General features: G+C 34.4%; 1 protein-coding gene across 2 annotated transcripts in view; it reads right to left on the bottom strand.

The window, feature by feature from the left end:
* PIK3CA (phosphatidylinositol-4,5-bisphosphate 3-kinase catalytic subunit alpha) overlaps positions 1-16770 on the bottom strand; it is an 81729-nt gene that overhangs the window by 24910 nt on the left and 40049 nt on the right. For both annotated transcript variants that reach the window (XM_040480809.1, XM_040480810.1), the window contains exons 2-7: positions 10226-10653; positions 9478-9687; positions 7608-7858; positions 6822-7067; positions 6084-6169; positions 273-378 (exon numbers count right to left, since the gene is read on the bottom strand). In XM_040480809.1, the coding sequence (XP_040336743.1) occupies positions 273-378; positions 6084-6169; positions 6822-7067; positions 7608-7858; positions 9478-9687; positions 10226-10577 (1251 nt within the window). In that variant the 5' untranslated portion in view covers positions 10578-10653. The remainder of the gene's footprint in view (positions 1-272; positions 379-6083; positions 6170-6821; positions 7068-7607; positions 7859-9477; positions 9688-10225; positions 10654-16770) is intronic.

Below are 16770 nucleotides of genomic sequence, written 5' to 3'. Positions count from 1 at the left end.
GTCGTCATTTAACAGGTATTTGTGTGCAGTCACTTTGCATGTTTAAAAATTTGTATCAGTGTGAACTCAGGAAATACTCACTCATCATAAATAAATTCGGGAAGCTCTCCAAAGGTACTTACTCTTAGACACATTCATTTATTAAAAATTTTAAAATATTTGATCAATTTTTAAATGATGAAAAAATCCATTTCTTGATAAAAATTCAAATCAGCAGTTGTAATTAGGAGCTTTTAGAAGTAAATATAATTATTCTTTCTGAAATACTTTACCTCTTTAGCACCCTTTCGGCCTTTAACAGAACAAATGGAAAGGCAAAGTCGAGCAGCACGAGGAAGATCAGGAATGTATATATCGTAATTTAGCCATTCATTCCACCTATGTAAAATGTTAAAGGAAAAAATAATTTACCATAAAAAGGCTTCATCCAGAGGATATAAATGACTCCTACAAATCATCAAGAAAAAGAGAAATCAAATGAAAAGCAGGCTGGAGATCAACTGGAACAGGCATCCTTCACAAGGTCATATCCAAACGGCCAATAAACATAAAAAAGTAGTCAATATTATTTACCATGCAGAAAATGCAAAATAAAACACCATGGAGATATCACTAAGGTAAGGATGTGGTTAAGGATGTGTAGTATCAGGAAATCAGGAAATCTCATATACTGTGGAGTGATGAGTATTTGAGTATTTGCAAATATCCCCCAAATACAAACCATCCAAATGTCCAAAAGTGGAATAAATTGCAGGATAGTCACATAATGGTATACTATATAGCAATGGAAATAAACATGTTACTTACAATATGGATGAAATCTTACAAACATGAGTAAAAGAAGCTAGACACAGAAGAAAATTGGTGCCTTGAGTACATTTAGATACAATTCAAAAACAGTTCAAATGAACAAACAATGTTAGAAGTCAGGATAGTAGTTGTCTAGGGAGGTGAGAAGGTTAATGGGAAGGGGCAATGTCATATTTCTGGTAAATGTTCTATGTCTTCACCAGCATGGTGGTTAAATGGGTATTAACTTTGTGAAAAGTCAATGAAATATACAATTAGATTTATGTATTTGTATGCATTTGTGCTACACTTTAGTAAAAAAAAAATTAAAAACAAATCAGCTTATAGAAAAGGCACACAGAAACTAAACAAGAAGCATGAGATTTCCTATTATGATTACAATCATATTTACTCTTATATATGGTGTAATGTTACTCGGAAGAACCCATTAAATAAGACAGCATGTTAATAAAATGAAGGACATGAAAGAAGAAGTATTTGAAGTTGAACATAACTCCTTCACGAGAGGTAATACTTAACATTCATAATAAGGAAAGAATTAAAAGTTGCTATAGAAAGTGATGATAAAAAATTACTCAAATATTTATGATAAACTCCTTTCAATTTACTGGATATTACATATGAAATTATGTCTATTTTGTTGGACATACTTGTAAAGAGCCAAGTATAACATATTGTTTTGTTTTGAAACAATATAGCAATAGCTACGAAACATTATAGTAACAGCTACCAGTTATAAACTCAGAAGTCAGACTAAGTTGAGTAGAATCTTGTTTCTACTATTTTATTAAATGTGTAACCCTTGCTTTTGTCTGTTTTCTCATCTGTGGAATGAGACTAATAACAGTATTTACTCTATAAGGTTGCTGTGAAAATTAAATGAGATAACACAAGTGAAGGGGCGCCTGACTGGCTCAGTCAGATAACACAAATAAAGTGATCAGAATAGTAACTGGTCCATGGTAAACGCTCAAGTGCTAGATACTAACCAAGAAAATTTTTCAATAGGCTTTTTCATAACTCTATTTTTTATTATAAGTAAAACAAGATAATAAAATGACACAAAAATTCTATTTTTAATTAGCCAAACTAGGGTATAAACTTTATCAATAAAATAAGTGCTATTTATGGGCAAAGATGAAAAACATACGGTCTTTTGATGCAGAGAAAGCTTACATTTAATGGGAGAATTTAGTAATGAGGAATTCTAAAGGGAAAAGAAACAATAATTATAGGCAGAAGAAATACCATGGGTTTTGATAAGTCTACAGTAATTTAAGAAAAATTAAAGACACAGGTACTTAAATGTACCTGTTTTTATTCTAAATCTTTAGAATTGCTCATAATTAATGAGGAATATTCCACACACTTTCTAAGAGAGATATATCCTATGAGTGTAGTTGTTCAATACTATGCTAATTGACTAAAGTATGTTTCTCTGTTTCTCTAAAGTCCATATAGACGTGTGTGCAAACACCAATTAAGTTCTTTATTTTTATGCAATGGTTTGATATATATAGTCCAAACTGGTTTTGATTTTGGGAGAGAACTGGTAACCTCTATGAAGAAAGCATTATGTATCTAGTTTATCTCGTATATGGGAAGCATGGATTTGGAACAATCACTTAATCTCAGTAAGAATTTTTAGAAAATCTACTTTTCTACCTTTCCAATAACTTCATATTCTTTTATCCTTGACTTTAATTCCATAAATACAGAAAAGTTAAAAAAAAATCTACTTAAATCCTCATACTACTACCATAGAGATTATACCCTTTAACCAGATAATTTTTTTAAAGTATTTTTTATTTATTTATTTATAATTTTTTTTTTTTTAACATTTATTCATTTTTGAGAGACAGAGAGAGACGGAGCATGAGTGGGGAAGGGGCAGAGAGAGGGAGACACAGAATCAGAAGCAGGCTTCAGGCTCTGAGCTGTCAGCACAGAGCCAGACACAGGGCTTGAACTCACGAACTGCGAGATCATGACCCGAGCTGAAGTCGGACACTCAACCGACTGAGCCACCCAGGCGCCCCAAAATATTTTTTATTTTAATCCAATATAGTTAACATACACTGTTATATCAGTTTCAGGCATACAATATAGTGATTCAAAATTTTATGCAGTACTCAGTGCTCATCATGATGACTGTATTCTTAATCCCTATCCTCTATTTCTCCCATCTCCCCACGACCTCCCCTCTGGTAACCCTGTCTGTCCTCTATGGTTAAGAGTCTGTTTCTTGGTTTGCATCTTTCCCCTCCTTGGTTCATTTGTTTTGTTTCTTAAATTCCATATGAGTGAAATCATATGGTATTTGTCTTTCTCTGACTTACTTCACTTAGCACTATACTTTCTAGATCCATCCACGTTGCTGCAAATGGCAAGACTTCATTCTTTTTTTTTATGGCTGAATACTACTCCATTGTATATATATACCACATCTTCTTTAGCCATTCATCTATTGATGGACACTTGAGTTGCTTCCATAATTGGTGTATGGTAAATAATGCTGCTATAAACACAGGGGTGCACAGATCTTTTCAAATTAGTGTTTTCATATTCTTTGGGTAAATGCCAGTAGTGGGATTACTAGGTCATAAAGCAGTTCTCTTTTTAATTTTTTTGAGGAAGATTCTTTGGGTAGTATGGACATTTTAACAATATTTGTTCTTCTAATTCCTGACCATGGAATATCTTTCCATTTGTTTGTGTCATCTCCAATTTCTTTTAACAACGTTTTATAGTTTTCAGAGAAAGGTCTTTCACCTCTTTGGTTAAGTTTATTCCTAGGTATTTTATTATTTTTGGTACAACTGTAAATGGGACTGCTTTCTTACTTTCTCCTGCTGTTGATTCATTATTGATGTACAGAAATCCAACAGATTTCTGTACACTGATTTTGTGTCCTGTGACCTTACTGAATTAATTTATTAGTTCTATGGGTCTGTTGGCTAGAGTCTTTAGGATTTTCTAGATATAGTATCATGTCATTTGCAAATAGTGGAAGTTTTACTTCTTCCTTGCCAATGTGGATACCTTGTATTCCTTTTTTTTTTTTTTTTTGAATGATTACTGTGTCCAGGACTTCCAGTACTATGTTGACTAAAAGTGGTGAGACTGAACATCCTTGTCTTGTTCCTGATCTTAGGGGGAAAGACCTCAATTTTTTACCATTGAGTATGATGTTAACTGTAGGTTTTCTATAGATGGTCTTTATTATGCTGAGGTAAGTACCCTCTAAACCTACTTTGTTGGGAGTTTTTATCATGAATGGATGTTGTACCTTCTCAAATGGTTTTTCTGCATCTGTTAAAATGATCATATGGTTTTTATCCTTTCTCTTAATGATGTGAAGTATCACGTTGATTGATCTGCAACTACTGAACCCCTTGCATCCCAGGAATAAATCTCACTTGATTGTAGGGAATTTTTTTTTTAAGTTTACTTATTTTGAGATAGAGACAGAGAGAGACAGAGAGAGAGAGGGAGAGAGAGAGAGAATCCCAAACAGGCTCTGTGCCACCTGAACCCATGAACCTCGAGACCATAACCTTGAACTGAAATCAAGAGTTGGACACTAATTTGACTGAGTCACCCTGGTGCCCTGACCCTGTGAATGACTTTTTTAAAATGTATTGTTGGATTTGGTTTGCTAATATTTGTTAAGGATTTTTTGCATCTATGGTCATCAGAGACACTAGTATATTGTTCTAAACTACGGAATTCTTCAAGAAAAGATAATCAAATGAAAGTCCTTTCTAAATAGTTAATTTACTAAAATTTTGAGCTTTTAATCTTGTATTATTAAACAAATTTACCTTCTACTTTTATAAAACTAGTTTATTTACTTTTGATACTTGAAACAACTAGGATAGATCTACCCAATATTATTTTGGGGTCTTTGCTTGGGATTGTTGAACTCCTTAGTTTGTTTATAGGTTTCACAAAATTTACAAAATTTTTGGCCATTATTTCCTCAAACATTGTTTTTCTCTTCCTCACACAACCGCCCCACCCAACCTGTGACAGACATGCAGTGTGGATGGGAAATAAACTTTTGCTGTTATAACAAAATTTTAAAAGATCCTGTAGTTGTTTGTTTCACAGTGCAATCTAACTTAAATGATGTGTTTTCTGACTGACAATTGTTCAGGTAGGGCAAGGAACTATTTCACTTCTTCCTGGTAGAGAAGGCTATCATCTCTTTGTATATCACCTAAGCCCTAGAATGATGGCCACATCCAGCAGCTTAATTAAGTACAAGACCAGAACTTTTTCTGGAGTCTTCTAGAATTCAGTCTAAATTCATTATAAAATTTACTTCTGGATGTTTTACTAGTTGTCTTTATTGCTAGTCTACAAAAATCCACCTTTAATCTTAATAACAATCTGAGTGCTCTTAAAATATTTCTATTATATTCATGGGTAGATTCTTTTTAAAAAAAATTTTTTTTCATATTTATTTATTTTTGAGAGACAGAGTGAGACAAAGTGAGACTGGGGGAGGGGCAGAGAGAAAGGGAGACACAGGATTGGAAACAGGCTCCAGGCTCTGAGCTGTCAGCACAGAGCCTGACGTGGGGCTCGAACCCACAGACTGTGAGATCATGACCTGAGCCGAAGTCGGACACTCAACCGACTGAGCCACCCAGGCGCCCTGCCCCCATGGGTAGATTCTTAATTCCCAAATCATTCCACAAAGAGCCAAAGAAATGGCAGTATGGCAAACTGTTGGATTATATTACCTTTTATTTCTTCATTATATCTAGGCAGTAATCATTTAAAATGTTCCTTAAAACTTCCCCTCCTTCTAAGAAACTGATTTGTTCCCAAAGACTCTTCATTTGAATGTCATAAATACCTATTCCTGTGAGTGATGTGAGTGCCTCAGAGTAGTCTAGCTCTGCAGTTGTCTGCCAACTCTCACTTCTTCTTAATGTAAATGGAAATGGAGAGATGAATAAAATGCTAGGTTTATTTAGCATTTAGATCTAAGGTGGGGAATCATCATGGTACAAAATGTAACCATATTCTGTTTTCTACTTGATATAACGGAAAGAGAGAATCAGAAAAGTCTTTCACATAAAATTTTACAGAGACTCCATAAAATGATCTTGTGACTGATACTCATTTGACCGAAAGACCTTATGTTCTATATGTAAGTGTCTGGTAATTTATATGAGTTGTATAAAACTAATGATGCCAAAAAAAAAAAAAAATGCTTCTTGTATTGATTACATTGCTAAACACTAACAGGGCTTCCTTACCTGGGATTAGAACAAGGTACTCTTTGAGTGTTCACATTATCACATAAGGGTTCTCCTCCATGATAGATACCTGTTCGAACATAGATCTTAAAAAGAAAAAAAAAGTATGTGTATACAAATATATACAAACATAATACACGCGGGCGTGCGCGCACACACACACACACACACACACACACACACACTACAGAACCAATAGTAAAATAATGTAACTGATATAAATGAAGAATCTATTAGAGGTTTCTGTTCAGATACAGCTTTTCTGTTCTCCCTTCACATATATAATAAGGTATGTAATTTAGAGTTTTTCGTATTTTAGGAATATAAATTAGTACATATACTAAATATTACTTCATATTCTTAGCAGCTGGAACAGCACTCCATAAAGACATTAATATTTCTGCAACAAATCACATTAATATTTATACTAACTGGGATATAACAAGACTATAAAAATTCCTGTTTCAGGTTGGGTCAGGTTTTGCTGACAAATGAATTCTGTAAACACTTGGTTTTAAGAACTTAGATTTATGGAAATTAGAATTATTAGAATATTAGAATTATGGAAATTAGAATTGCAGAAAAAGGACTGTACACTGTGCAATAGCTAAGGCAGAGGAGCAGTACTGTAGCTCTCTGAAACACAGTGCGGGTCAACAGATTATTATATACAATGCAGTTAAAAAGTTTATGTAAAATAATTTATATAAGATAATAAGCATCAACACTTGACTTCACCTTGTCAATGTCTCGAATATTTACATTCACATAGGTTGCACAAAGGATTTTTATTCTGAGTGCACTATTTATAACCCAAAGGGACTTTGTAGATGTTTCTCCATTCATATATGGTGTAGCTGTGGAGATGCGTCTGGAATAAGATGGCATTGTGAAACAGTCCATTGGCAGTTGGGAGTAAAGGCTTTCTTTAGCCATCAGCATCAAATTGGGCATCCTCCCAAGCATTATACAGCTTCTTATGTACTGTAAAAGATGAAGAGGGGAGGGGAGAAGTAATTTCTTATAAGGTATTTCATTTTAAAAGCAACATGTAAGCAAAAAACAACAAAAAAAGGAATTAAAAACAATGACCAAAGGATATTCATTATGAAAACACTGTTTATATCTTTTTTTTTAAGTTTTATTTATTTAAGTAATCTCTACACCCAACATGGGGCTCCAACTCACAACTCCAAGATCAAGAGTCACATGCTCTTCCAACTGAGCATGTGGTGCACCAACACTGTTTATAGCGCAATAAACAATTTAATCAGCTTATCCATATATCTACAGTCACGCCTCAAATATTAAATACATAAAACTTAAAGGAAAAAAAGCATCTATTCTCTCAAATTAAACACATCATCAATCTCTCAAATTAAGTAATTATAGTATTAAAAATAAACATATGAATACCATTCATTAACATTAATCACTGAATTTTCAAAAAGTATGTCCTAAAAGTACAGATATTTGCCCCAACTTTTAAATTTAAATTTAATATTTTTGAAGCTTGTTACTCACCTTATACTGACTTAGAGGATATTTTTCAAGAAAGTATTCATCACATCCACACACTTTTAAAATATACTTGCCCTGGTATTCTAAAACACAGAGTTTTAGTTGTTCAGATGATAGCAACATACTTCGAGTTTTTTTCCTGATTGCTTCAGCAATTACTTGTTCTGGCACACAGTCATGGTTGATTTTCAGAGTATACTTCTGCTTGTCATTATTTGGAGAAACTATTACCCAAATCACCACTATTATTTGCCCTGTAACAGGAAAACATTATTAGATGCAATCACCATATAAATTTCATTTGACAGATTTCAAAAAATATGCACTACCATTATTCTAATCAAAATCGGAAATTACTTATAATTAAACTAATTAAGTACAGGTAAATATCAGGTAGAAACCATAAATCTTCAAATATGATAGGGCTGCCAGACCATGCTCAGATCTCATGTTTTATGGCAAGCACCCAACACTGTGATTAGTGGGTCACAAGTACCTGAGGCCAAGCTAATTTCCATTTTAAACTTCATGACATACTTCATGACTACAACCCCTGTGAAAAGTGACTTATGATGCTATCAAAGGTTCAACAGTACTTAAAATACAGAAGACTTTCTGGCAACTATGGGAAAGAATCATGGAGACATGAAGAAAATGCTGAATCAGAATAAAAGAAAAGATGGTGGAGGAAGGAAAAGAGTATGAATCTTTAAATGTTTTCCTTTTAAGATAAATTAAGCTGGGAGAAGGGTGGAAGATGATGAAAATGGAAAGATTTAAACGATGGTAGAGTGGTCTGGGTGTTCACAGTACAATTCTTTCAACTTTTCTGCATGTTGGAAAATTTTCATAAAGAATGTTGGAAAAAAATGAAAAGAGAATTCCATTAAAAAAATTTTTTTTAATGGTTATTTATTTGTGAGAGAGAGACAAAGCATGAGCAGGGGGAGGAGTAGAGAGAGAGGGGAGACACAGAATCAGAAGCAGCTCCCGGCTCCAAGCTGTCAGCACAGAGCCCGATGCGGGGCTTGAACTCACAAGTCATGAGATCATGACCTGAGCCAAAGGCGGACGCTTAACTCACTGAGCCACCCAGGTGCTCCCAAGAGAATTCCATTTTAAAAGGTATACTAGAGAAGATTTTCAAATGAAGATCTTATGTTATACTGCATTAAACTACTTTGAATATTTTGGGTGGAATAGTAGTAAGATGTCTTAACGTATTCTACTATCAAAATTTTGTATTTAATTGTGTGTGAGAGTTAACTTATTCTGTAACTTCAAATTGAAGCCTTCACTTTGTTATCTTGGAAAATACAGATATTTATCTGATACAATGATATTTTCATTTCCCAAACTATAATATAGTTTATAAATTTCCATGTTCACTTAATTCTAGAAATTGATTCATTAAGTATCAAAAGTCAATCTATATATTATTCACTATCAGATTTAATTATTGCATTTACCACTAAGAAATTTGTTTTTCTTTCTACATATGATAAAAGATAACAAGAATGTGCAAAGTTTTCCCAAAATTTCATAAAGTATTTCTATTTATAATTTTTTTGGTAAAAAGATAATTGATTGTAACTGTGTAATAATGAATTTCACAATCAAAGTTCTTTAGTTTTATTCTAAGATACAGAATTCACCAAGGGATCAGCACCATATGCACACAATTCATTCAATCAATAAATATTCATTACATACATATGTATTTGGCAATCAGCTATATCTTGTCAGCATAAGCAGTCCCTGCCTTCAAGAAGCTTATCATCCAGCATCTAGTAAAAAGACTGTACAAATGTATAGGCACAGATAGAAATTTTTATTATAGTAACCAATTATGGTAGATTGACAATTTTCTTACCTTTATCTAGTTTATTATATATGTGCTTTGGCAGTTCTGGTGAAGATTCTACATTTGGAGGATAGACATACATTGCTCTACTATGAGGTGAATTAAGATCCCGAAGATCCACAGCTTCTTTACAAACATTCAGAATATTTCTTCGGAAGTCCTGTACTTCTGGATCTTTAACCATATCAAATTCACACACTGGCATGCCAATAGCAAAACCTTAAAAAATTACATAAAGAATATAACATTCTATTAAACATAAAGTATGAACATGTTTCTTACAAATGGGGAATTTGACAGATCTGGAAGATCACAATAGAGTAAAGAAGTCTCTCTGGGTTTAAAGAAATTTTAATAAATACATATAGTAAAGTAAGGACTCAAATATCTTTAACATACAGAACATAATATATTCAGCGATTTGGATCAGAGGTAGCAAACATCCGTGTAATTTTTTTTTTTTTGAAGAGTAATACAACAAAACTGGACTATAACAAATCTAAGCCAACCCTACAAATGATATTTCTTAAAGAAAAATTTAACACCAAGGTGTTAAAAATAGTTTCTTAGCCAAATAATCAAAAGATTATTATAGATTTGTAATGGTTTTTATTTCAAAATCCATTTTACTGAGATTACAAAGGTAATTAACTGATTCAGACAGAAATATTTTAGTAATGAGAAAATAGTTAAGTTTCATAGTTATTTGCTTTTAGAATAGGACGACAATGCCACTTAGTTAAAAACTGTGTCATACCAATTTCTCGATTGAGGATCTTTTCTTCACGGTTGCCTACTGGCTCAATTACTTTTAAAAAGGGTTGAAAAAGCCGAAGGTCACAAAGTCGTCTTGTTTCATCAAAAAATTCTTCCCTTTCTGCTTCTTGGGTAACACTTACGAAAATGTAAGAAGATTCATCTTGAAGAAGTTGATGGAGAGGATATTTTCTTGCTTCTTTAAATAATTCATGCTTTATAGTTATTAATGTAGCCTCACGGAGGCATTCTAACGTCACTATCATTCCATTTGGTAGTAAACATTCTACTAGGATTCTTGGGGGCATCAAGTGGATGCCCCACAGTTCACCTGATGATGGTCTTGGAGGCATTGTTCTGATCCTTTACAAGTTTTACATACAAAACTGTTTTAAGGAATTAGATGCGTGGCTGTCCCAAAGCAGAAATCTAAACCGAAGGGGGGAAAAAAACATATGTTAAAACAAAAACAACTATAGAAGAGTACATTTATGGCATTACTAAATGTAAAAACTTTTTCTGTAGTTTGAATTGTTAGGGCAAGTATTTATCTTAAATATTTTAATGGAGACTGTTGCTCCAAATTAGGCTGAAGGAACGGATTCCAAAGCAGAAATTAGAAAAAAACAAAAAAACAAAACAAACAAAAAGAAAAACAAACCAAAAAAACCACTTGAATTTAATTATATTTAATAAAATCACTAACTAAAAACATTTTATTTTACTAGATTTTTTAAAAGTCAGGTTTTATCAGACAGAGCTGAAGCTATGGGAAGAATGAACAGTAAATTGTAACTGAAACTAAAATTCCCATCACATATCACCTTTATCATTCTCTTCTATTTTCTAGAGCAAGAGAATCTGAGCTGGAAAGGATCTTTTAGATCATGGGTCCATTGCTCTCATTTTAAAGATGACTAAAGGCGAGAGAAGTCAAATCTTCCTTTTCACTCCCTATCTGCACTCTGTGGTAATGGGAAATTACATGGCTTAGTCTTTTTCTTAATCTTTGTAATTTCCCTCTTTGTTCTGATTATTGTCTAAGTGACTTCATAGACCATTCTGCTTTGAAAGTATAATTTAGGTATATATTCACTATAATATAAAGTGTCATCAATGCATTTTCCCTGAGATATGATGAATTTGAATGATTCATCTACTTTATCAAATAACCCACTAATACTTCTGATTGAAATGAATTGATCTACACACAAATGAGACCCACTGACTCTCTTTGTTAGTACAGTGTTAGAGTACTTGTAATATTTTTAAAAATATTAAGTAGTATTATGATTAGAAGCCCTAATTTTTAAAGATGTCAACAATCTCGGGGATTCTTTAGAAGATACTACAAAACCCACAAAGCACAAGTTCATTCTTGCTACTTATGTTTATATTTTCTTTTATTCAGTAAGCTACACTGTAAAGGCAGTAAAAAAGGTAAAGTGAGAGACACTAAAGAAATAAAAAAGAAACGAAAGTCAGGCTAGAGAAATGAACCAAAGGCTCAGGTAACTTCAGGCACTGTGGACAACAGCCATAAATGACACTTTGTTTATTCACTAAAAAAGTACTGGGGCTAAAAAAAAAAAAAAAAAAAAAAATGTACTGGGGCTATTCTACAGGACCATGTTAGGTCCTGGGAATATGATAATGGGATAAAATAGACATGGCCCTTGTCCTTACAAGGCAAAGTCAAGAGTATGAAGATTATGTGTTTGTTGGGTATAGGATAATTAAAATCACAAGTAATTAAATCCAGAAACTTTCTTTCTCTGACTCCTGTATGTCATACCCATGAAAATCTAATCCATCAACTTTGTTAATTCTATTCCCTGAATCTGTATACTCCACTACCAGTCTTAGTACCCTGGGTCAGGCCACTACTATTTCTTGTCTAGACTGCTAAAGCCTAAATTGTCTCCCTAGATCTAGGTTTGCCCCCTACAATCCATCTTTCTTTCACCTTACAGCCAGTAGGAGCTAGAGGGCAATAGGGCCTACTTTGGGCACACATTTCCACTGGTCAGTTGCAGACAAGTGCTTACAGTATGCTTCAGAGTTCTAACACATGAAGGAGTTAAAAAATAGAAATAGAAATTTCAAGCCCTCTCGCATCTCTAGAAATACAGAAATCAACTGGAAGACAGTAAAGAATATAAAACTATTTTTAATAGTTGAAAATGTTTCTTCAAGTTTATAAAAGAGTCCCACTGAAGTTATAGGATTTAAAATATAATTATTCTATTTCCTATACTTTTAAATGAAAATTCATTGGTTACTAAAAAGACCAGATGGATCAATCTGTGTGCATAATTATAGAAGTGACTTAAGCTAAGCTTTTTAAAACATACAAAAAAATTTGAAGAATGCAAGGGAAATGCCAAATGACTACTTTTAAATGGTGATCTGCCTGCATAAAAAAGTTCAAATAAAAACAAAACAAAACCACAAGCCACACTAAAACAGCAGCTGTGTTTATAGTTTGCTTTGTTGAATAGTAATAACAGGTCCATGGTATGGAATCATAGGGGCACCTATTTTATATAATAAATAACATCTCAGAATCTCATATGTTCCCTAAGAATTACCAAGAGAGAAGTCTAGTACAATAGAGAGATCATGGATTCTAATCTTTATCCTACTACGGTATATTTATGGGCAGTTAACAACCATTAAATATTCAAGACACACTCTTCTCATTAAAAGAGTAAATGTGATCATAGTCATAAAACACTTGGAGATCATGGAAGCCAGGCACTGGTTGGCACTATGGTAGTACTAACTAGAAGACAGAAGATGCTAACTTTCTTATTTGTCTTATGTCAGGCCTTATTCTGTACAAACCATTACCTCAGAGCTCACATAAACAGAAGCGTAGAAGAAGGGAATGGAGCTAACATTACTGTTAGTCCGCATATATCATACACTTAGGTGGGCAATAACCCTTTCAGGATAGGCATTACCATTTTACATATGATAATGTAAAATGACCTACAGGAAACTGAAGGCCAGAGATGTGAAGTTATTTGCTATGGATTTTGAAGCCAGGTCTAGATGATTTCAAAGTGCACACTATGACCATTCTGCTGTTTGGGCTTCAGTTATAGCCAGGTGATACTCATTGGTGGTGAATAAGAAAAATGGGTCTGAAGTTACACAGGATTTAAACTCTCCCTGTCGGGTGGGGAGGGCGGGGTGCCTGGGTGGCTCAGTTGGTTAAGCATCTGACTCTTGATCTCGGCTCAGGTCACGATCTCATGGTTTGTGAGTACGAGCCTCATGTTGGGCTCTGTGCTGACAGCATGGAGCCTGCTTGGGAATCTCTCTCTGCCTCTCTCTGCTCCTCCCCTGCTTGTGCTCACGCATAGTCTCTCTCTCAAAATAAATAAGTAAACATTAAAAAAAAAAATCTCATTGCCTTAGTAAGTAGCTGCCTTGGGCAGTTCAATTCATCTCACTGAACTTCATTCTTTCCACCCCTTCTTAGATTGCTAAATTGGCACAATGGCAGCAAATTCATCAAATTGTTGTATTAAATGAGGCAATATATGAAAAACATGTAAGCAAAGAGACTGGCATACAGTAAGCACTCAATAAGTGTTAAATATTACTAATAAACCTGTAAAGTACACCCACACTATCTTTTCAAGCTATTATGAATTATCCAGGAATGGTACCAGATGGGGATGGAAAAAGGGGTTTGAGTTCTCTTAGGGAGGCAAGTAAATGAGCCTTATAAAGCAGTGCTAGTTTCAAGAGCTGAATCTTGAAGGTAGCACTGGCAATGCAAGGCTGACACACAAGTCTGGAATAGTACTGAGTGGCTCAGAGGCTGGCACCTAAGTAGCTGTTTCTAGTTCCCCAGACTCCTAATATTCCTATTTAAATGGTACAGCCATCTACAGCTTAAGTAAGGAATCCCTTGTCCCTTGTTATTCCCCCTCCACCTTTTTTTTTTTTTTTGAGAAATATCTACTTGTGCTAGGCTCTAGACTAAACATGCTATGAAAACTAAAGTAAATAAAATGTGTTCTCTTTGGTTGTTGAGGGACTCATGGTTTATTGGGGAATGAAGTTAAAAACAACTTTGAAAATGGAAAAGTTGTTATCAGAGAGAACATGCACTTTGGAAGAATCACCGGAATTGTCCCAACTGCCTGAGGAAGTTAGAGAAGGCACCAGCAAGATAAAATTTAAGGAGAATATTATAGATTAGTAGGGATTTTGCAGAGAAGGTAGCTTGGACATGGGTGAGATGGATGAGGAAAGCATTTTAGATTGCCACAAGAGTACATGTGCAAAGTCACAGACTGAAAGGACACAGCCTGTTACCAGCAATACAAGTTTTTCATTATTTGAGACTGAAATGCATGGGAATAGGTAGGGTGTGTGACAGGAGGGAGATGGGAGAGGTAGGCATGGGCCAGAAAGGTGGGCAGACCCCATGTTAAGGAGTTTAAATTTTATGTAGTACGTTATAAGTAAAACAGAGTCTTCTAAAGTATTTTGAATAAAGAACTTTATGACACTTTTTTCCATGATTTTAAATTTCAGATTTTTAAAAAATATTTCTTTTCAGGGGCACCTGGATGGCTCAGTTGGTTAAGTGTATGACTCTTGGTTTTGGCTTAGCTCATGTTTTCCTGGTGGTGAGATGAGCCCCATGTAGGACTTCACACTGGGCACAGAGCCTGCTTGAGATTCTCTCTCTCCATCTCCCTCTGCCCCTCCCCAGCCTATACTCTCAATCTAAAAAAAGAAAAAAAAGTATTTATATACACACACACACTCATATATATGTATAGAATTTTTTTAAATACAAGATATAATCAAATAAGCATGAAATCAAGGTACAAAAACATACCTTCTCAATTCCCCGAATTTGGACAAAAAAATCCCTAAAGTTAAGAAATCAGTGTATATACATATATAACATTTTAAATAAAAGGGCCTTTATAGAAAAAAAACCAATTGCTGATAAAGAAGGTTTATCCAAATGTAAGTGCATAATCTATTTACAAAGAAAAATAACTTACTTGAAAAGCAATAGAGGGCAACAAATCACTATAAAACTAATACTCTACTGGGCTTTTGAGTTCAGAATGCCAGGACTAAATATGAATATACTGAAAAATCAACAAGTATTCAGGATTCTTAGGAAATAAATTGGTTTTACATATCCTAATTTTTTAAAATTTATTTTTGAGAGAGAGAGAGCGAGAGAGCGAGCAGGCACGTGCATGAGCAGGGGAGGGGCAGAGAGAGAAGGAGAGAGAGAATCCTAAGCAGGCTCTACATTCAGCACAGAGTCTGACAGGGGTGTCGATCTCATGATCGCCAAGAGATCAAGAGTCAAAATCCAGAGTCAAACCCTCAACCAACTGAGCCACCCAGGCACCCCCACAATTTACCCTTTTCTTGATGAGTTACAGTCTTCATTATAAAACCAATTACTGTGCTATTCTGAAACACAATACAGCAAAGCTCTTCAACATTATTGAATACTCTGAGTGTATTTTTGGCCCTAAACCCAATGACCCCAGGTTGGAGATGGTGCTTTTAAAAATGTCCCCATCTCCTTGTTTTCTAGTCAATGGTTCCTTCTCAGCTGTGGCCTGCCTGCATGTGATAGTAGCTTCCTCTTCTTCAGTTATTCATTTCTAGTCAGCATCAACACTTGACTACCATTTTATAACCGTCTATACATTAGAGACCAACAGACCAAATGAGGACACAAGAACCTTTGCAATACAAACTTGGGAGCACAAAATATGTAACAGATATCAGAGATTTTTGTATACTTCCTTGTCCCGGTGTTAAAATTACTGTTAAAAATTACTGTGTTTGGGCAGGAGGCACTGAAAGTCTTTGGTTCTTGGAAGGTTCATTACCAGTCCAAGTGAGATTGATGGGTTTGCTCAGGTGGAGTAAAGACAACTTTAAGCACAAAATAAGCAGCAGAAATGAACAGCAGAAAATAGTGTCAGATTCTCCATTGTCACTTGACTTTTATGGTGAAAGGTTTCTTAATTCATTGGACAATTCAACTTAAACATCAGATGTGCACTCTTTCAGTCTAAGAAGACAATGACATTTTGACAATTTTTTAAAATTCCTACATTCAAAGCCTCTCCTCGCTTATATTAATCTAAGGGTATTTTCAGGTTTCATCATTTAAGGCAAAGATTGTCAGACTATGGCCCACATGCTAAATCCAGCTCACCACCAGCTTTTGCAAATAAATTTAAATGGGAATACATCCAATAAATTGTGTTTATATATTGTAAATAACGCTTTCCCACTATAGCAGCAGAATTGAGCAGATGCTATAGAGACCATGTGGCTTAAAACATTTAATATCTGACCCTTCACAGAAAAAGTTTGCTGATCTCTGATACGTTATCAGAATTAACCCGATATCAACTGGAGAGTTTTCTAAATGCATGCTGCTTAATAAATCATCCCTAACCCTGCCTTTTTTTTTTTTTTTTTTTACCATAATCGTATACTTTCACTCAAAGTCCTTTGGGGCTGAGGTGGAGA

This window comes from Herpailurus yagouaroundi, unplaced genomic scaffold (assembly GCF_014898765.1).
Source record: "Herpailurus yagouaroundi ecotype Mexico unplaced genomic scaffold, PumYag 159, whole genome shotgun sequence".
In the NCBI taxonomy this organism is placed as follows: Eukaryota; Metazoa; Chordata; class Mammalia; order Carnivora; family Felidae; genus Herpailurus; species Herpailurus yagouaroundi.
Note: the sequence above shows the minus strand (reverse complement) of the source record. Positions and strands in the feature narration are given on the sequence as shown.